This window comes from Nannobrachium achirus (assembly GCF_963921795.1).
Source record: "Nannobrachium achirus genome assembly, chromosome: 9".
NCBI lineage: Eukaryota > Metazoa > Chordata > Actinopteri > Myctophiformes > Myctophidae > Nannobrachium > Nannobrachium achirus.
The window spans coordinates 6107554-6127582 of NC_137818.1; the positions used below are offsets into that span (position 1 = coordinate 6107554).

General features: G+C 44.5%; 1 protein-coding gene across 1 annotated transcript in view; it reads left to right on the forward strand.

Moving 5' to 3' along the window:
- LOC308291817 (leucine-rich repeat neuronal protein 1) overlaps positions 1 to 20029 on the forward strand; it is a gene marked incomplete at both ends in the record, with an annotated part of 35159 nt that overhangs the window by 3083 nt on the left and 12047 nt on the right. Inside the window, 8 exons of the mRNA XM_080733948.1 lie at positions 1 to 62; positions 1172 to 1273; positions 11102 to 11286; positions 13540 to 13758; positions 13865 to 13891; positions 15056 to 15178; positions 15961 to 16083; positions 19780 to 20020. The exon at positions 1 to 62 is cut by the window's left edge and continues 87 nt beyond it. Coding sequence (XP_080590074.1) covers positions 1 to 62; positions 1172 to 1273; positions 11102 to 11286; positions 13540 to 13758; positions 13865 to 13891; positions 15056 to 15178; positions 15961 to 16083; positions 19780 to 20020 — 1082 coding nt within the window. The remainder of the gene's footprint in view (positions 63 to 1171; positions 1274 to 11101; positions 11287 to 13539; positions 13759 to 13864; positions 13892 to 15055; positions 15179 to 15960; positions 16084 to 19779; positions 20021 to 20029) is intronic.

Here is a 20029-nt window from a genome sequence, read left to right on the forward strand (position 1 = left end):
CCGTGGACTGCAACGAGCTGCACCTGCAGACCGTGCCCAGGAACGTATCCGCTGACACACAGGTACATGACATGGGGTCATCAATATCAATATGTCTGTACACGGACACATGTTTTACACACAATCATCCACCTGTTTCCGTGAGAATTTACTGTAGAATTATGTGTGGGACACTTGCGGAGAACAGCAGACATACAAGCTCACGTCACGTCGCACATGCAACCGTTGTGATGTAACATTATTGTCCGCTCATTTTTATGTCCCTGTCAAAATCTTTTGACAAAAATGGCCGCTGTACATAATACAGTAGATATTCACATCTTTTCTGACTCGTCCATAGAAATACATAAAAACATAAACAGGACTGACTGTTTCATTGATTGATTGATTGATTGATTGATTGATTGATTGATTGATTGATTGGGGCGGCTGTGGCTCAGGAGGTAGAGCAGGTTGGCCAATTAATGATCCGTGGGTCGGCGGTTCAAATCCTGGCTACTCCTGTCCACATGTCGAAGAGTCCTTGAGCAAGACTCTGAACCCCCAGTTGCTCCCGGTGAGCAGGTTGGTGCCTTGCATGGTTTCCTCTGCCATCGCTGGTGTATGAATGTGTGTGTGAATGGGTGAATGTAATGCACAATCTCTCAGTGGCGTCAGTTCAGAAAAAGCTACGCGCTCGTGCAAGACACCAGTCATGTTGCCATACCTTAGCAGAAGTACAATGTATTTTTTCCTCCCGTTTCTACGGTTTCTTGGGCTGGATATGGCAGCCTGGAACGGTTGTTCAAGTGCAGCTAAACTTGGCATGTTAGTAAACGTGCCACAATTAACAATAATGCATTGCACCTGTGCAGCTGACCTGCAGAACCTGGGAATATACCATTTTGTCAAGATGGGGAGAATATAATTATAATTATAATAGCATGTTAAAGTGACCATTTTGTTAGATTTTGCATTTGTAGTTATTTTACTGTAATTTAACAACATAATAACTAGCACAGTTAGACAAAGAGACATTCATGGATTTATATTTGGACCAGGGTGGCAGCTGCATACCCCTGCCATACCCAATTGACACCCCTGCAATCTCTGTAAAGCGCCTTGGATAAAGGCGCTATATATAAATGCACCATTTACCATTGACTGATGGATGTGTTGTGTTGTGTGTCAGGTTCTCCTCCTGCAGAGCAACAACATCTCCTCCATCACCACTGAACTGCTGAGCCTGAACAACCTGACTGAACTGGACCTGTCCCAGAACCACTTCAAACAGGTACCCTAACCCTAACCCTAAACCTAAACCTAAACCTAACAACCTGACTGAGCTGGACCTGTCCCAGAACCACTTCAAACAGGTACACACACACCCACCAACACACGCACGCAATGCAAGGGGCAGGGACGTACTGGGCCCCTGATTCAGCCCGTGAAAAGGAGTTGGAGAGGCCCTCATTGCGCGCGGGCATCGGCCACGCACCAGATTTTCGTCTTCCGGAAAAGCCGCGAGGCCCCAAATACTAACCGATGAACGGTTAACTCTGCTACTGCCAGATTATTTATTTATTTATTGGGTCTGGTGCCATCAAAAAGCGGCTTACCTTTGCGACATTATAGTAGATAGACAGACATTTATTTATTTATTATTATTATTATTATTTTATTGTGCAATAGTGCACTTTGGTCTGCCAGGCAGCAGAGGGCGGCGTCATGCAAGACTTAATGTGAATTTGCCTGTTATGTGTTGCCGTACATTCAGACCAGTCACTGGCCACAGAGCCTCACGGCCAGAGGAAATCAACAAGGAAGTGAATTGGTCTCCGTTGATGTTAACGCATAATGGATTTTTTACACCATCACCGCGGAAAATGTGTTTACAGTACACGGCCGCGCGACCCCTCATCAGCTTACAGTCATCAGACGAGGTAAACGAACGAGCGCCGTATTGGCGCGCCGCGACCTGAAAAATTGGGGCGAACAGGAACGTTCAAAGCAGAATAAGAGTTAATGTGATTTTAGGTCTCATTGTTTTTCTGGTACAAAGAGAGTCTAATGATGTTGTATGTAGATCATCCAGGAGTAGTCAAGGAAGCTAGGGACTAGTGGGCCGGTATTCAGATGATAGACAAGCCAGTGGGGCCAATGTGATGGCTCTGTGGGCTGCTGCTACTCAGCACTATAGAGAGAGATCTCTCTCTATAGCGCTGCTGCTACTCAAAGATTTTCCATTTCAGATCATGAGAGACAAGCCAGTGGGCCAATTACATGAGTTATATTTACTTTGTGGGCCGGCCATTTTCTTAAATGGCCATGACGTCACGGCTCCCTTGGTTGTCCCAGTCTATGGCACCCTGGCCACAACAGGCGATGCACCGGTAAACGGCATGAACCTGCAGACACCGGAAGTGGCAGAAGTGCTGCGGTTAACGGAAGTTCCGTCATGTGTTGCAGTCTTCCGGTGAAATTCTCCTGGCGGAAGTAGCACCGTTTCATGCCGTTTCAGCCTATGGTCGTAACCAGGCATTTCTCTTCGCAGATGAGAAAGCCTGGCTACGCGAGGCTAAGTCTACGGTTGTCTCCTGTCACTGTGTCACAGTGTCAGCACGCTCTCCACCTGACCCCGCCCCCTCCTCCTCTCCCTGACCTTGTCCGGGTCGGTGACCCCGTGGGAGGAGGCCTCTGTAGAGGGCTGTAGGTTTCTGCAGAGTCGTCTAATCAGAGAGTCCTGCCACTGCGGGGTCAGAAACAGCGCTGGTCACGTGGTTCATTGTCACTTTACACCTCATAGACTTCAATGCATTTTGTAAACTTCCGGTTCGCCGTTTGTCACTATACGCCAATAGATGTGTGCGTAGAAGACCTGGCCCCATGAAGTGAACGGGAGTGACGCAACTCTCCGTTGGTAGAAGGCTCTCGTTTTCTGATGTGGACCTCGCTCCCATGTGACATTTGTGCCATTTGTAGCATTCTTGTGTAGATGCCATCCTCAGGGCCACTCAGTCAGTTAGTTACTCTCTCTCTCTCTGTAGCCATGTTTCCATAAACTTATTCGAATTAGGTAAGCGAATTAGTCGGAGACGTTAGGGAGATGACATGGTAATGTCGTGCTAATTAGTCTAAAAGCGCCAAATTTTGTACAGATGTAGCTCAGGGCATGCTCTAATGATTTAGCTAGGGCGCCCTAGTCGGCGACCTTCGGGGTCGCCACAGCTCCAGAAAACACCTACAAAACTCTGAAAAGTGATGACTCATCACTTTTCATCACTAAACCATCGTTTTATGGGACCCCGAAGGTCGCCGACTCGGGCGCCCTAGCTAAATCATTAGAGCATGCCCTGGGCTACATCTGTGCAAAATTTGGCGCTTTTAGACTGATTAGCACGAGAAAAAAAAACCTAAGGCCTCCGACTAACATGAATGCTCACCCATATATGCATCGTTCTCTGAGGCCATTTCTAGCCCAAGGAATGTTTTTTGTGCAAAACAAATGCTTGCAGTGGATTCAGCATCATGACAAACCCCTAGCTAGACCCCTCACATCCTACTTAAATACCCAGAAAAAAAGTGTTTTTCTGGGTATTTTCCTCCTGTATTGAAAGTCGATGGGAGCCCAACTTGATTTGGCCGCTGTGGCGACCCCGAAGGTCGCCGACTCGGGCGCCCTAGCTAAATCATTAGAGCATGCCCTGAGCTACATCTGTGCAAAATTTCGCGCTTTTAGACTGATTAGCGCGAGATATCCTTAAAGTCTCCGACTAAATGATCAGAAATGCGTATTAACACTTATGTTGCAATGATTTTTTCTCTTCAATGTCTCGCGTTGCCATGGTTACCATAGACTTCCATGTAATTGTGCAATTATGTAAAAAGTGCACGCCCCTGCCTAGATGATGCACCACGTGTGTAGATGCTGTTCACAGCTTTCAAACAAAAAAATCCGCTTGGAAATCCGTTCAGGCATTCTTGATTTATCAGCCATTATGTTTTCTTCAGATGTAAACAAACATGGCTGCCATGTTTGAAAGAATGAGTTGGTATGGGGGTTAAACATGCAATTTCGCGATCGCGATCATGCCTAATACATTTCTGGAGGTCCAAAAAAAAAAATTGAAAAAAAAAAATTTGAAAAATGAAAAACATTTTTTTTTCCAAAAACGGCCCAAACTCGGGAAACTCGGGGTTGGCACAGCGGTAGTACCAATAGGCCCCTTTCTGGGCCCGCCCCTTCCGCTTCCGCCACGTGACCGGCAGACATGATGGAGTCACTCAGAATGTAAACAAACGGGCCACCCACCCTGCTAACAATGGACGCGCTGAGCCATCTCACGCTCCCCGAGAGGCAACGATATGACGATAAAATCAAATTAATCGGCGTCGATCCATACAAAATTAGCAAGAGCGAGTCTAGTGCGAACAAGGGAGGGGCGGGCGCGCAGAGGCGTTCTGTGTACTTCTATTCCGGTTCGTCCACAGAGTCAGACACAGTGTTGTGTTGACATTTTCTCCGTTAGATAACAATGCTTTCTTTTCACTTTTTTCTACTTTTATCACTTGTCAAAAGACGTTTTATTTGGATGCTTCATCTTTTTACTGTTCATTTTTTTTGTTAGTGTTGTCATCGGTTTTTATTTATAAAGGGAAACAAGATATGTATGCTACAGTCTTCACACAGCAGAGCAGACAGGGAGAGGTAAGATAACGCTATTATTATCATAAAATACAGCAATCTATCTAATAAAACGTTTGTTAAATGTGCTTAGCAGTAGTGTCTTTTAGGGTTTGGGCCGGGGTCTTTGTTTAATATTAACGCTAGCCTCATTAGCATCTTAGCTCCGTCTATAATAGGTTACATCATCAGACTGCTGGTTCTCTAAGTGGGGTCCGGGGACCCCCAGGGAGTTCCAGGGGGTCCCCAGCTGAATTATAGTTAGGAACCAAATGGACCCTAATGCCTCGTGCACACTACAGATATATAGTTGAACGTTTAGCTTGGTAATTCAATGTTATCTCTATGGAGCATCTGAGCATCTCCTGCATCTTAAAGCTGGTTTCCATTGAGATTACATTGAATTACCAAGCAAAACGTTCAACTATATATCTGTAGTGTGCACGAGGCATTAGGGGTATGTAACTGTACAACTATATATCTGTAGTGTGCACGAGGCATTAGGGGTATGTAACTGTACAACTATATATCTGTAGTGTGCACGAGGCATTAGGGGTATAACTGTACAACTATATATCTGTAGAGTGCACGAGGCATTAGGGGTATGTAACTGTACAAAGCATTTGGTTCCATATGTGTACACTCTACTAACGTATGATTTTACAATATAAATTGGGGTCTCAGAGATACAAATGCTATTAAATGGGGGTCAGTAATGGATGTCAAACTGGGGGTCCTTGAAATTAATTTGTCATCATCATGTTTGTTCCCCCCTATAGACTCGTTTATAGAACTTTAATTTTTAACTAAAATATGAACAACCTCGTTTCCTGACAACCATAGGCTGCTAAAGACCCATTTAAGTCATATTTCACAACAAAGTATAAAGTTAAATAACTAAATTGTTCACAGTGGAAAAAAATAACACTTTCTTTCTTACCCTTTCAGGTCATCACAGTCTGCAATCAAGGTCTGCAATAATGTCCATCAATAAGAAGAATTGTAATTCATTATGCTGCTATATATGTTTTCAGCTTTAATGTATTCCCATAGAAGTATAATATTCTGTACTACTAACCATGTTCATCATTTTCGATTAAAACACATGAATCATGACATGTTTACGTCTTGTGAATTATATCAGCTTTATTCAAATGCATTCAGACAATACAGGCAATATCATTTCACAGGCAATTAGCCTTTTATTTAGGAAAACAATAGAATGTAGTCTTGTATCAGCTTTATTCAAATGTATTCAGACAATACAAGCAATATCATTTCACATTCAATTGGCCTTTTATTTAGGAAAACAATAGAATGTAGAGTATTGTATTTTGGGGGGATTTTGTTTGCATATTGTAAATCAAATTGAATAAGGTTCTGAATAATGTAGGCATAGCTATAGAATAGGCAAAGACAAATGTGTGTTGTGAATAGAATCAATAGTTTCCTTCCCAATAAAGTACAGGGGTGTGAGTTTTCCTGAACCAAACAGTCGTCAACCTCCCTCACCACGAAGGACCACAGAAAGTTTGTTGTTCCTTCTTGGAGCTCTTTCAAGAGGTTGAATTCTCAAATCTGATTGCTGCTACATCCTGCCATCGGAAACCCTGATCGGCTGATGTGGTCCATGTCATCGCAGTTCCTGAAAGAAGATTTTACAATGTTAATGAAACTGGACTTAGTCAAAAGTAAAGTTGTTTATAACATGTACTGTAGACTATTTTTACTTAGTCTTCCATTTTAATTTAATTAAAGAATACATTTAACCAAATGGACCTGTACAGGTCTACACTCAGATTGAAATTAACATTGAGGATTTTTACTCTACTTGTACAGATTGTTTGGTCCCCATATACTCGTTTGATAATCACCAAATTAATAAGAGGTAATAAGAATTGACTTGTATTATCCCACATTCCCACTGGACCCCATTTAGGCCAGTGACCCCATAAGAGAAATGTTATACGGCTCTAGCAGTGATTCCCAACCATTTTAATTTCAAGGACCCCCAGTTTGACATCCATTAGGCTACTGACCCCCATTTAATAGCATTTGTATCTCTGAGACCCCAATTTATATTGTAAAATCATACGTTAGCATAACTCAGAGTGTACACATGGAACCAAATGATTTGTACAGTTACATACCCCCAATGCCTCTTGCACACTACAGATATATAGTTGTACAGTTACATACCCCTAATGCCTCGTGCACACTACAGATATATAGTTGTACAGTTACATACCCCTAATGCCTCGTGCACACTACAGATATATAGTTGAACGTTTTGCTTGGTAATTCAATGTAATCTCAATGGAAACCAGCTTTAAGATGCAGGAGATGCTCAGATGCTCCATAGAGATAACATTGAATCACCAAGCTAAACGTTCAACTATATATCTGTAGTGTGCACGAGGCATTAGGGTCCATTTGGTTCCTAACTATAATTCAGCTGGGGACCCCCTGGAACTCCCTGGGGGTCCCCGGACCCCACTATAGAGAACCAGCAGTCTGATGATGTAACCTATTATAGACGGAGCTAAGATGCTAATGAGGCTAGCGTTAATATTAAACAAAGACCCCGGCCCAAACCCTAAAAGACACTACTGCTAAGCACATTTAACAAACGTTGTATTAGATAGATTGCTGTATTTTATGATAATAATAGCGTTATCTTACCTCTCTCTGTCTGCTCTGCTGTGTGAAGACTGTAGCATACATATCTTGTTTCCCTTTATAAATAAAAACCGATGACAACACTAACAAAAAAAATGAACAGTAAAAAGATGAAGCATCCAAATAAAACGTCTTTTGACAAGTGATAAAAGTAGAAAAAAGTGAAAAGAAAGCATTGTTATCTAACGGAGAAAATGTCAACACAACAGTGTCTGACTCTGTGGACGAACCGGAATAGAAGTACACAGAACGCCTCTGCGCGCCCGCCCCTCCCTTGTTCGCACTAGACTCGCTCTTGCTAATTTTGTATGGATCGACGCCGATTAATTTGATTTTATCGTCATATCGTTGCCTCTCGGGGAGCGTGAGATGGCTCAGCGCGTCCATTGTTAGCAGGGTGGGTGGCCCGTTTGTTTACATTCTGAGTGACTCCATCATGTCTGCCGGTCACGTGGTGGAAGCGGAAGGGGCGGGCCCAGAAAGGGGCCTATACAAACTCGGGAAACTCTGGGTTGGCACCATATGTGTTAAGACAAAGCGAATTTAGCCCGTTTCCATTTGCGGGTGTCATTCGAATTAGTGACGGTCGCATGAATTGATCGGGCTGATTTCTTCAGACCGAACCGAGACATGAGCACTGCACAGTGCACTCATCCTGCAAGTTTCAGCGTCCTCTGGAAGGTGGCCGAGCTTGTAGATCGGCCACTTTTGGCACGCAACACCGTGTGATGAGGGAAGGGTTAGCCACGGATGGCTTGACTCCGGGAGGAATTTACACATGGTCTGTGTCACTCCGTGTGTAACAAACAACTGTTTTCTTTTGTGGGCTAGCGCTATAATGGACATTAAGCAGCAGGGGAAATTGTTGAGTTGGAGGACGATATGGACCCAGAACCTCATAATCTATTCGCATTTATTGTCTGACCCGTTTCCATTCACAAATGCACATTTAGTTTATTCGATAAAGCCTCAAAATCCACCTCCTCCAAGCGGATAAAAGTTTTTGCGGATAATGAAAGTTTATTCGAATTTTGAAGTGTTTCCATAAAAAGATTTAAGCGAAAAAGGCTTAATACGCATCAAGAGGCTTTATGGAAACGCCACTTATGTCTCTCTCTCTCTCTCTCTCTCTCGTGCGCATGTGTGTGTGAGCGAGAGCGTGGTGTGGAGGGGGTGAATCCGCGGAGTGAGTGTACCTTTTTTGGAGCGGTGAAAGCGCTCCCAATGAACAGGTATATCCGTGGGTATGTGGCTGGCTGGCTGGCTGGCTGGCTGGCTGGCCCTGTCCGTAGCCTGGGCAATACCTTGAGTGGCCACACACAACACACTAGTTAAAGGAGGGGCGCTGTTTTGTGCAGGCCAGGCACACTCACCACTCACTCACAGGCACAGTTTACACTCACTCACTCACTCACATAGGGTACAGCTGCTCAAATTCACCGCTCCACTTCGAACCGAGGTTTGATTTTTTCTATCTTTTCTATGCTTTTCTGTCTTGGTTTCAGTTTTAGGTTTTATTCACTAGTGTTTAGTGTTTAAACCTGTGTTGGTTGCGGGGTTGTGGGACCGCTGCGCGCCGCAGCAGCAGACGCTGTTGTCGGCGTCATGCAGTTCACAACACTCACAAGGAAACATGGCTTTAAGATCTCGCCAAGTTTTCCGTGCTCCGTGGAGGAGTGTAGTTTAGCGGTAGCGGCCGCGGTGGGGGCCGCGAGCGTTAAATCTGCTGCCAGAATGAATGGTGGCGTGGTGATATTTGTGGATGAGGTGGATAAAGCGAACACCGTCATTACAAACGGTGTAGTGATAAAGGACACGTTTGTGTCGGTAACGCCTCTCACTACACCAGCAAAGAAAGTTTTGCTGTCAAATGTACCCCCATTCATAGACGACGAGCGGATTATCAAAGAGTTGTCTAGGTTTGGGAAAGTAGTGTCGCCCATTAAGAAGCTGCCCTCGGGCTGTAAATCACCTGCTCTGAAACATGTCGTCTCCCACAGGAGAATGCTATACATGGTCATGACTGATAGGAACCGAGAGCTTACTATTGCTTTCAAACTGAAAGTTGATGAGTTTGATTACACAATGTATGCAACAACAGAGAACATGAAATGTTTTGGCTGTGGAGAGGACACACATTTGGTCAGGTCCTGTCCTGAGAGGGACATTACTGCAGCTGGGGCTAGTGTTGGTAAAAAGGAGAGGGGGAAGAATCCATGGGGGCAGGGGGGCACTGGGCAAGCAGGTGGAGCTGGGGGAGAGGAAGGTGGGGGGGATGGACAGAAGGTGCCTAGTGCTGCTGAACCTGAGGCAAGTCAAGAGAGCGTTATTTGTACTCAAGAGGACAGTACTCCCACTACTAGCCAGGTGGAGGGGGGAGGAGGTCTGGTTGTTGATGTTGATATGGGAGAGGAGGAGGAGAAGTTAAAGGCAGGGAGACAGAAACGAAAGGCAAACGTTTCAGATGGGTCACAAGCCAAAAAGGTGACAGCTGAAGAAAAGCAAAATGACACTGAATCAGAGGGTTGGGAAAATGATGATGAAGGGTGTTATGAGCTGTCGGAAATGAAGCAATTTCTGCAGAAAACAAAAAATGAAAGATGTTTGAAAATTGAAAAACATTTCCCTGCTAGACTGAAGTTTGTGAAATCAGCCAAATTAAACATGAAGAAAAAAGGAAAATGGGCTCTCACTGAACAAGAGATTAGCAGGTTGAAAAAAATGATTACAAAAGTTAATCAAGAGTTGAACGGTGACACTGAAAAACAGACTGCTTAATTTCTCTTGTTATGTTTATGAATTGTTTGGTGCTGTGGTGTGGCTCCTTTTCTGCACTGAGTCCTCTTTTTCATTTAGCCTTGGTTTTAATGGACATGAAGATGCAATATGGGCAATGTTTGACTGGACAATGGTGCAGACCGCTACATGCTTGTACTGTTTCGAGGAAGGGCCTCTGGTTGGAGGGGCCAGGACGGACTCATAAAGCAGTCCAACATCAGACTTCACTCAAAGACTGTGTGCCACGGGCCACTGGAGTGGATATTTCAAATGCAAAGAGACTGTTGGATGTAGCTGGTCAAAGTATAGTGGAGGAGCGAGCAGCTGATCTGTTGGGGTCGCTAAGATCAGCTTGCTGTGTGGACGGCTCTTTGATGGTGGAGGAGCGGGCAGCTGATCAGTTGGGGTCGCTAACATCAGTTTGCTGTGTGGGCTCTTTGAGACAATGGACAAGAACGCTGTCTGCGGATGATACGGAACTTGTAAGGAGTTCAGATGGGGAGAACCTTTTCCCTGAGTTGGAAATGTGTTTCGACTCAAAAGGCTACTCTGAAAATCTGATAGAACTAAGACGGCATCAAAGCATTGCCATGCACTGTAATGTTGCAAGTTTGTGGTGTCCAGGACATTATTGGAACCGGGCTGGGTGCGGAGGAGGACTCGGTGCAGGGAGGGAGCTTAGAGGTCCCAGCGTTGAACAATTTTTTTTTTTTTTTTGAACTGTTAAAAAAGGAGAAAAAAAAAAAAAAAAAGGAAAAATGTAAAATCTCTTGTTTTTTAAGTAAAAAAAATGACTGGAGCTTTTTTGTTTAATTGCAATACTTTATGCGAGATGAATGTAATTGATAGTATTGTCTAAATAAAAGGGTTTTTTAAAAGTCAAAAAAGTCTCTCTCTCTCTCTCTCTCTATGTCTCTCTCTCTCTCTCTCTCTCTCTCTCTCTATGTCTCTCTCTCTCTCTCTCTGTCTCTCTCTCTCTAGGTCAGTTCCATGGGCCTGGGCTCTCTCAGTCAGCTGGTGACTCTGTACCTAGAGGAGAACCAGGTGGAGGAGTTGGAGGACTTCTGTGTGAGGAACCTGTCCAGCCTGGAGGAGCTGTACATGAACCACAACCACATCACCACCATCTCCCCACAGGCCTTCAGCGGCCTCACCAACCTGCTCAGGTACTAAACCATCTAAACTACTATCAAAACAGTTAAGAAATGTAAATTCTGCCCATTATATCTCCCCTTTAATGATAACAATTGGTATTGTGTTTTGTATCATTTTTATCGTTGATTAGTCTTCTTTACGAGGTACAGCTTGTAAGCATTGGGCATTCGTGGAATGAGCAACACAGCCAAACGTGTGGGTAGCGCCCCTCCAAAAAAGTGAGAAAATGGCCTGCAATACTGTTCTGTATTGTTCTGTATTGGTATTCAGCTTTGTTGCTTGGTGCGTTGAATGATTGCACTCTCCCACAATAATAAGGAAAGGAAAAAACAATACATATTGGCCATTTTTACACTTTGTTCATTTGAAACTCATTGTCAGGGAAGCCCAAAACGAGATTAAATGCAAAATGTGGCCAATTTTGGCGCTACCCACACGTTTAGCTGTGTTGCTCATTCCACAAATGCCCAATGCTATAATGCAGGGGTTTTCAAAGTGGGTGACGGGGCACCCTGGGGTGCCGTGAGATAGATTGATAATATTTGGAATTTATTTGGACACTTAAAAACATATTTAGTATCATTTTAAACTTGAAGTACAAAGTTATTTTCAGCCCCGGATGAAGAAAATATTTATAGGGTTGCCCCGAGCCGAAAAAGTTTGGGAACCCCTGGACCGAAGTTAAGTTTCCTAACTTTTTGTGCGTAGTTTATATACTCACCAATCACTGGGTTTGCTCCCATGGTGTCAGTTTGCCTGTCACGCCTGATTCACTGCCCAGCCAGCCTCGTCATCTCTCTCTGACCTTTTTTCTGTACAGTAGGTCCCCGTTAACTGTTATGCTGCCGTTGACAATCCTCACCGTCATTGAAAGGGTTAAAATCATGGTGCCGTTGACGGTGAGGACTGTCAATCTTACTGTATTTACAGTAAAGGTATAATTACTTACTGTACGTCGCTCCGGTCGCGCCCGCATCGGTAATGTCCGCGATTTGTTTACAACGCACGTCGGGCGTGCACGCGAAGTGAACGTCCTCCATAGTAAATCCATTGAGAGGCCCATAAAGAGACTTCATTTACTCCAAAAGAGACATTCTGAGCCAAAGAGTGGCCTGTATAGTGTGTGCCAGCGCCTACGTCATTGTAGTCCTTAGCGGCCATTTCTTGGGTAAAAACACAGGTGTTTCAATTGTTTGATTGCATAGAACTAATGCTATAGTCTAATCAGAACACCTGTGTAAGGCTGTGTTTACCCAAGAAATGGCCGCTCTTAGAACTACATTTGGCACACCCTATAATGTAAATAGCCGGGGATCCAGTCATCAAAATGGGAGAGGACCTGTGATGTTCTGCCGCACTTTTTATTTCTGTTTTATCTATTAGTTTGGTCATTAAGGTCCACAGAATGAGAGGCCTGCTCTGCCAGAAACATCGCGAAAAAAAGTTATGGCCATTTGTATATTCACTGTCCCATTGACTCCATTAGAAATATTCCAAAAAGAAAAAAAATCTGCTTTAAGTAGCACGTGAGGGGTCAAACTAGGGGTTCTTCATCATTCTGAATCCATTGCAAGCATTTGTTTTGCATGAAAAACATTCCTTGGGCAAAATATTGGACCGCAAAAACTGTGAAAAGTGAAAAAAAAGTGATGACTCATCACTTTTCACAGCTTTTACGGGCCAATATTTTGCCCAAGGAATGTTTTTCATGCAAAACAAATGCTTGCAATGGATTCAGAATCATGAAGAACCCCTAGTTTGACCCCTCACATGCTACTTAAAGCACATTTATTTTCTTTTTTGAATATTTCTAGTGGAGTCAATGGGACGGTGAATATACAAATGGCCATAACTTGTTTTCGCGACGTTTCCGGCAGAGCAGGCCTCTCATTCTGTGGACCTTAATGACCAAACTAATAGATAAAACAGAAATAAAAAGTGCGGCAGAACATCACAGGTTCAACCCTATTCCTTGAGCTTTTGGGCATGTGGATCCCTGACTAAAACAATAGACTCGGCAGGGCGCAGCCATGATTCTCTTCTGGGCTCACACTGTCATGTGACTAGATGACGTAATCGTTGCCGTCAAGTGATAATCCAAAAAAACAAAAACAACCCCCTTCCGGCCCTTCAAAATAATAGCGGCGGCCTACGGAGGAAACGGCGCGGCACCAAGGCACCAAGCATCCCTTCAGATTAAAAGGCAGTAGATGTGTTAAAAGTCAAGGTTTCTGATCGTAGTCCTCTCTCTCTCCGCCATGCAGGCTCCATCTGAACTCCAACCGCCTGGTGGCCATCGACAGCCGCTGGTTCGAGTCCCTGCCCTCCCTGGAGATCCTGATGATCGGGGAGAACCCCATCCTGGGCCTGGAGGAGAAGAACTTCCTGCCCCTGTCCCGCCTCCACAGCCTGGTGCTGGCCGGCATGGCTCTGAACGAGGTGCCCGCCGGAGCCTTCCTGGGTCTGGACTACCTGGAGAGCCTGTCCTTCTACGACAACAAACTCAGGTTAGCATCATTTACGCTACGATACGCTATGCTATGCTACACTAAGCTAAGCTACCTTCCTGGGCCTGGACTACCTGGAGAGCCTGTCCTTCTACGACAACAAACTCAGGTTAGCATCATTTACGCTACGATACGCTATGCTATGCTACACTAAGCTAAGCTACCTTCCTGGGCCTGGACTACCTGGAGAGCCTGTCCTTCTACGACAACAAACTCAGGTTAGCATCATTTACGCTACGATACGCTATGCTATGCTACACTAAGCTAAGCTACCTTCCTGGGCCTGGACTACCTGGAGAGCCTGTCCTTCTACGACAACAAACTCAGGTTAGCAACATTTAAGCGCCCTACAATTGGGAGGCGGTTGCCGCAGGCTTTCTCACTTGGATCAACAGGTATTGCGCTGCGGTGGAGACTCAAACACACTCCGGGCGGTCACAAAGATTACCATAATCCAGCTCTTGAGTTCCACAGGACTGTGCCCGCTCGCCCTCTCATTGAAATTGCGGTTCTAGGGCGTGTCAACCGCGCTCCGTCTGAAAGGCGCTTTACTCTACTCTAATCTACTTTACCAGCCAACGGTAAAAACACAAAAAAACATGAGAGAGTCGCCACACACTAGCTGTCGTAGCTGTCGATTTTTATTCAGGACAAGAGAACAAACCAATGTTAGGGACAGCCTTATTGCTTTGAGGGTAGAGTTCACCCTGAGGAAGGCAGCATCGTTGACCGAAACATTGGTTTTAAAATGTTCTCTCAAAATCCATCTTGAGGGCAAATGTCTCCAGATCTGTCGAAGGTTTGAGACATTTGCAGGGCTGTCAGGATTATGACATTTAACGTTTCTGTTGTTGAACAATGGAACATAAGGAATAAAATTAAATCTGTTTGTCCTTTAGGCTTCGTAAAGGATAGGTGCACAGGATAATAAATAACACATATTTAATGACTTTATACTTTATACATACATTTTACATTTTTTATACTTTAACATAATAATAATAGTGGAAACAGCCGATCTACAAGCTCAAAACTCATCACATTGTGATGCGTTTTGAGCTTGTAGATATTCCCAGGCACTATTTTAGGCAATGTAATAATAATTGTGACAGGCCTAGACTTTGACCAACAATGTTTCCACCCCTGTGTGTAGTGTGTATACACCACTTTCTGTTTGAAGGTCAGGACCAGAGAGGAACTGTGTGATGTGTTATTGGGCAGCGTTCAGGGCAGCAGGTTGAGCTGACAGATACATCTCTCTGTGGTCCATCAGGTCCATTCCTCGGGACGCTCTGAGCGTCATTCCTAACCTCAAGTTCCTGGATCTGAACCGCAACCCCATCAGTCGAATCCAACAGGGAGACTTCCAGAACCTGATGCACCTCGAAGAACTCAGGTGTGTGTGTGTGCGTGTGTGTGTGTGTGTGTGTGTGTGTGTGTGTGTGTGTGTGTGTGTGTGTGTGCGGAGTCATGTCTATGGGTCTGTAACTCAGAGAGTGTGGTTTCTTTTGTAGGTCTTTATGATGATACTAATACTTGATAGTTAGGAGTCGAGAGGCTTTCAGTAGGCCTCGGTAGCTAGTGTTTTGGTGGAGCCTGTCTTGTTATGGTACAGCTCGTTCCAGTGGCCTTGAAGCCACAGTATAACTCTAGTGTCTGACAATGCCTCTGGGAAGAACTACTTTACCACTGACCAGAGTATTAAACTATACTTCTGTCCATGATATCACGTTACATAAATCATAACCACCACCACCTAACACATTGTCTTGTCTCCTAATTTTCTCTTTGATTAATTGATTGATCTGAATTCCTCCACATCCCAAAACGCCTTTTTTCTATTGATTCTATTGAAATAAATGTACCCCCATTCTGATTCTGGATGGGGACCCAAATGCGTATTTTTGGAATGCGAAAAATGGCTCATGGCGTGAGTAATCAATAGAAAAAAAATGCGTTTTGGGGGGTGAGCTACTAGTGTTTGTTTCAAACGTGTGCGTGCGTTCGTGTGTGTGCGTGTGTGTGCCCGCCGATCGATCAATCAGCTGATCAATTAGTAATTAGGACGTTGGCGTTGCACCGTCACTCCAGGTGTCCGGGGGTGAGGGAGGGCCCTGTGAGCTGACTGGATGATGGATCACATAATCAATGATTGTGATTGGTTGTGTTTGGTTGCAGTCTGAACAACATGGAGGAGTTATTGATCGTGGAGCGGGGGGCGTTCCAGAACCTCCCAGAGCTGGCCAAACTGGAGCTGTACAACAACCCCAAGCTGTCCTACATCGACCCCGCTGCTTTCAGGTAAGAACTAGAGCTCTACAACATAGCATTTGTAGATCTACATAGCTTTTTCTCGTCGATTTTTAGCCCCGATCCATGCCAAACTTTGCACACACACTCCTTGGCTGCCAAACCACAACAGTTCAGCCTATGTTTAAAATAGCAGCATATGAGTTAATACCTCTAAAATGACAAATTGCCAAATCGTCAAATATTAGAGGCAGAAATTGTGAAAATAGCCGATCTACATGTTCATAACGCCTCGCGTTGCGAGGCGTTGTGAGCATGTAGATCTGCTATTTTCACAATAGAACTGTGTTATACAAAATGTAATGCCTCAACTCTTAGTGCTTGTCAGGGGGGGGGGGGGGGGTCCCCAGTTAAAATATGAAAAAGGTTGAGAACCACTGACAACTCCAAGTTGTTCGACCTCAGTGCTTTCAGGTAAAAACCTGTCTGTCTTTTGAATGTTTGAATATTTTAACAACACAAATCTTGTATGGAGGTCCTTGGAACAACATATTTTCAGATGGGGTCCGCAGCCAAATACATATAACCACTGCTGTAGGGGGCCCAGACGAACAGGGTAAAAAGCACAACTGCCTACACTAAATAATTATCTAACGTAGGCATAGTGGATGTGGACTAGCCTGATTTCAGACTACGCTGGAGCTTGAGTCTGAAGTTGTCCCTATTCTATTTGATTACAAAGGGGAGGGGATTTGAAATTTGAAATTCCCAATCACAAGAGATCTGGTGGGAGGGGTTGTGTTTGACTTGTGTTTGACTTGTGTACACAAAACATTCCCTCCTCCCCCTCCCCTCTGTGACATGCACCAAACAGGTCATTGTCTTTGATGTTTCATTGATTAGAGAGAATCACTAACAAGCTATCGACACTTGTAGTTGTAGCTCTTCTGAAGTTCAAAGGAGGCAATTAAGAACTCTGGTGAGCCACCCCTCCCTCCACTGTTTCTGTTGATTTTCAAACGTTAGACGCACCCCTCCTCCGTCTTGCATTGATTTCATTGGTCGGTTAGCCAAGAAACCGAATCAAGAGACGCGTCATATGACACCTCCAGACCAAGAGAAGCAGTCCACTCAGAGAGTGGGCGGGTCTATTGGCTGGAGCCAGGCAAGATGTGGACTGTATGGGATTCAGCACCATGGACAGCGCTGGTTGTTGTATAACTGCGGGTAACACTTTACTTAAAACTATACTGTGTAAGATGCTCAACTAGTGGTCATTAGCCCTATAGCAAACCGCGGTCGCGTCCGCGTCTTTCGGCCGTTTTTCGTACCTTCACACCCCCGCGTCTGCCTCCACCTCGCCGAGAGCTATCTTTAGAGGGGTCCCTGGTTCCTGTGCGTTCAGGCATTCCGGAGAAACGGACTCCTTCACCCTGCCTGGTAGGCGAGATTACCTTTTGAGTATAGAGACACACGGGCGACTACAAATATGGCGACCCCACTTCAAGATGCGCTGTGATTGGCCGGCAGTGTATAACCCTCGCTGTGATTGGCCGGTAGTGTGATGACGTAATTTTGCCGGGAAATCCCGCCCCTGTCATGGCTAAGTAGAAAACATATAAAGAGAAGGCTTCAGAAGCTGAAAATAACGGAGTGGGGGTTCTAAAACTTTAGCGATTTAACAGTTAGGACAATTTTAAGATTTGTTTTATAAAAAAAGTTACATGGTATAACTTTAATATTCCACTTTAAAAAAAAAACTTTGGTCATTTTATCATGGTTAAAATGGAGTTTGAAGTTACAATGGGTTTGTATAGGAACGGGCACTGAATGGAAAGTGTCTGCTAAAATGAATATCAAATATCTAAATATTGAATCAAGAAAAAAAAACTGTCCAGGGTGTTCACGAAAGCCTGATTTGACGATGAAATGACCAGAAAAAAAAATATATATAATTGAAAGTGGAATATCCCTTTAGTTTAAGGGTTGTGTCTATAATGCATTATAATCGCACTTATCGTGCATTATCATGCTCTTATAAGGCTTCATAACACTCCTTTATTATTATGCATAACAAGTTATGACAAAAACAATGTATTTATGGTAGTTATAACGTGCTGTTCCACTGAGCTTATAATGCATAATAGACCAGTTGTTATGCATACATATAAACATTTATAATGAGGGCCTCATAAGTGCATTTTAACCCATTATATATACCGACCTTAATATCCTCGTAACTCCAGGTTTCAAATTTGTACGTTGTCTTTTCGTAAAGTAAAGCCCTGCTTCATCATACAAGACTGTCACACAAAACTAGTGACAAATAGCAGACCGAGGCGTGTAGATCTTGCAAGATCTTGTGCTTGTAGATCAGATATTTTCACTATTCTAAATCACTTTTAAAATGATGAATAGAAAACAAAAAGTAAAACGGTAAAACGAAACAACAATATATACAGTCTTACCATGTATTCTTTGATTTTGATCTCCAAAAGCATCCCACCCATGCACCAGCACATGCACACATCGTAGGTTTTCCACTTGTGCACAGCTAAAGAGCTCTCCTCTCCCACACACAGTCCAAATATAGCATTGTGTTGTATTTATAGCCTCTCTGAGACTATCGCATAGTGAATAAAGTATTCTGGAAAGGTCACTTCATCCTCGCACCGGGACCTGAGTGGGATTAAAACTACATTTCTAACCTTGTCAGCCAATTTTCTGATGTGCCCACACACTCTCTGTACATGATATACTTACAGTATGGTGCAAACATAATATCAGCGTGTTCTACATGAGATTAAGGGGCAAAGATCCATCCATCCATCTTCTGGTCGCAGGGGTAACCGTTCCAACAGAGATTTCCAGTGTTCCCTCTCCTGAGCAACATTATCCACTTCCCCCTTGGGTATTGTGAGGCGTTCCCAGGCCATTGTGGAGATGGAATCCCTCCATCTGGTCTTTGGTCTTCCAGGGGGTCTCCTCCCAGTGGGATGTGCTCGGAGGGCATCCGTACTAGATGCCCAAAAAAGCGTAGGAGCAGCGGTTATACTCCGAGTCTCTCTGGGGTGACGGAACTTCTCACCCTCTCTCTAAGGCAGATACCAACCACCCGTCTGAGAAAACTCATTACGGCTGCTTGTACCCGCGACCTTATTATTTTGGTCATGACCATTCTTTTGTCACAATACCGCTCCCGCTGCTCCAATTCTCTGGCTGATCTGATATGTCAAATTCAAACCACATATGTAACGAAATGTTGTGTATCTGCGTGACGGACACATGAGCGTGACGGATACATGAGCGTGACGGACATGAGGTGGACGTTTTCACACTAACTGCGACCAGACAGTCACAACAAAAAGCTAACGTTCACTGGTACCATCCTTGTTTCCTTCTGATCTCTCTCTCTCTCTCTCTCTCCTCCACAGTGTTATAATGTCTCTCTCTCTCTCTCTCTCTCTCTCTCTCTCTCTCTCTCTCTCTCTCTCTCTCTATCTATCTCTCTCTCTCTCTCTCTCTCTCTCCTCCACAGTGTTATAATGTCTCTCTCTCTCTCTCTCTCTCTCTCTCTCTCTCTCTCTCTCTCTCTCTATCTATCTCTCTCTCTCTCTCTCTCCTCCACAGTATTATAATGTCTCTCTCTCTCTCTCTCTCTCTCTCTCTCTCTCTCTCTCTCTCTCTCTCTCTCTCTCTCTCCTCCACAGTGTTATAATGTCTCTCTCCCTCTCTCTCTCTCCTCAGTGACATGTCGTCCATGCGTATCCTGCTCCTCCACAACAACCAGCTGTCTCTCCTCTCCTCCTCGCTCCTCTCCTCCCTCTCCTCTCTGGAGGAGGTGTCGCTGCACTCCAACCCGCTGCGCTGTGACTGCCTGGCCACCTGGGGGCGCCACCTGGGCAACACGTCCAGCATCAAGCTGCTGGAGGCGCCCCTCACCCTCTGTTCCTCCCCCGCTAACCTGATGGGCCGTGAGCTGCAGGAAGTAAGATAA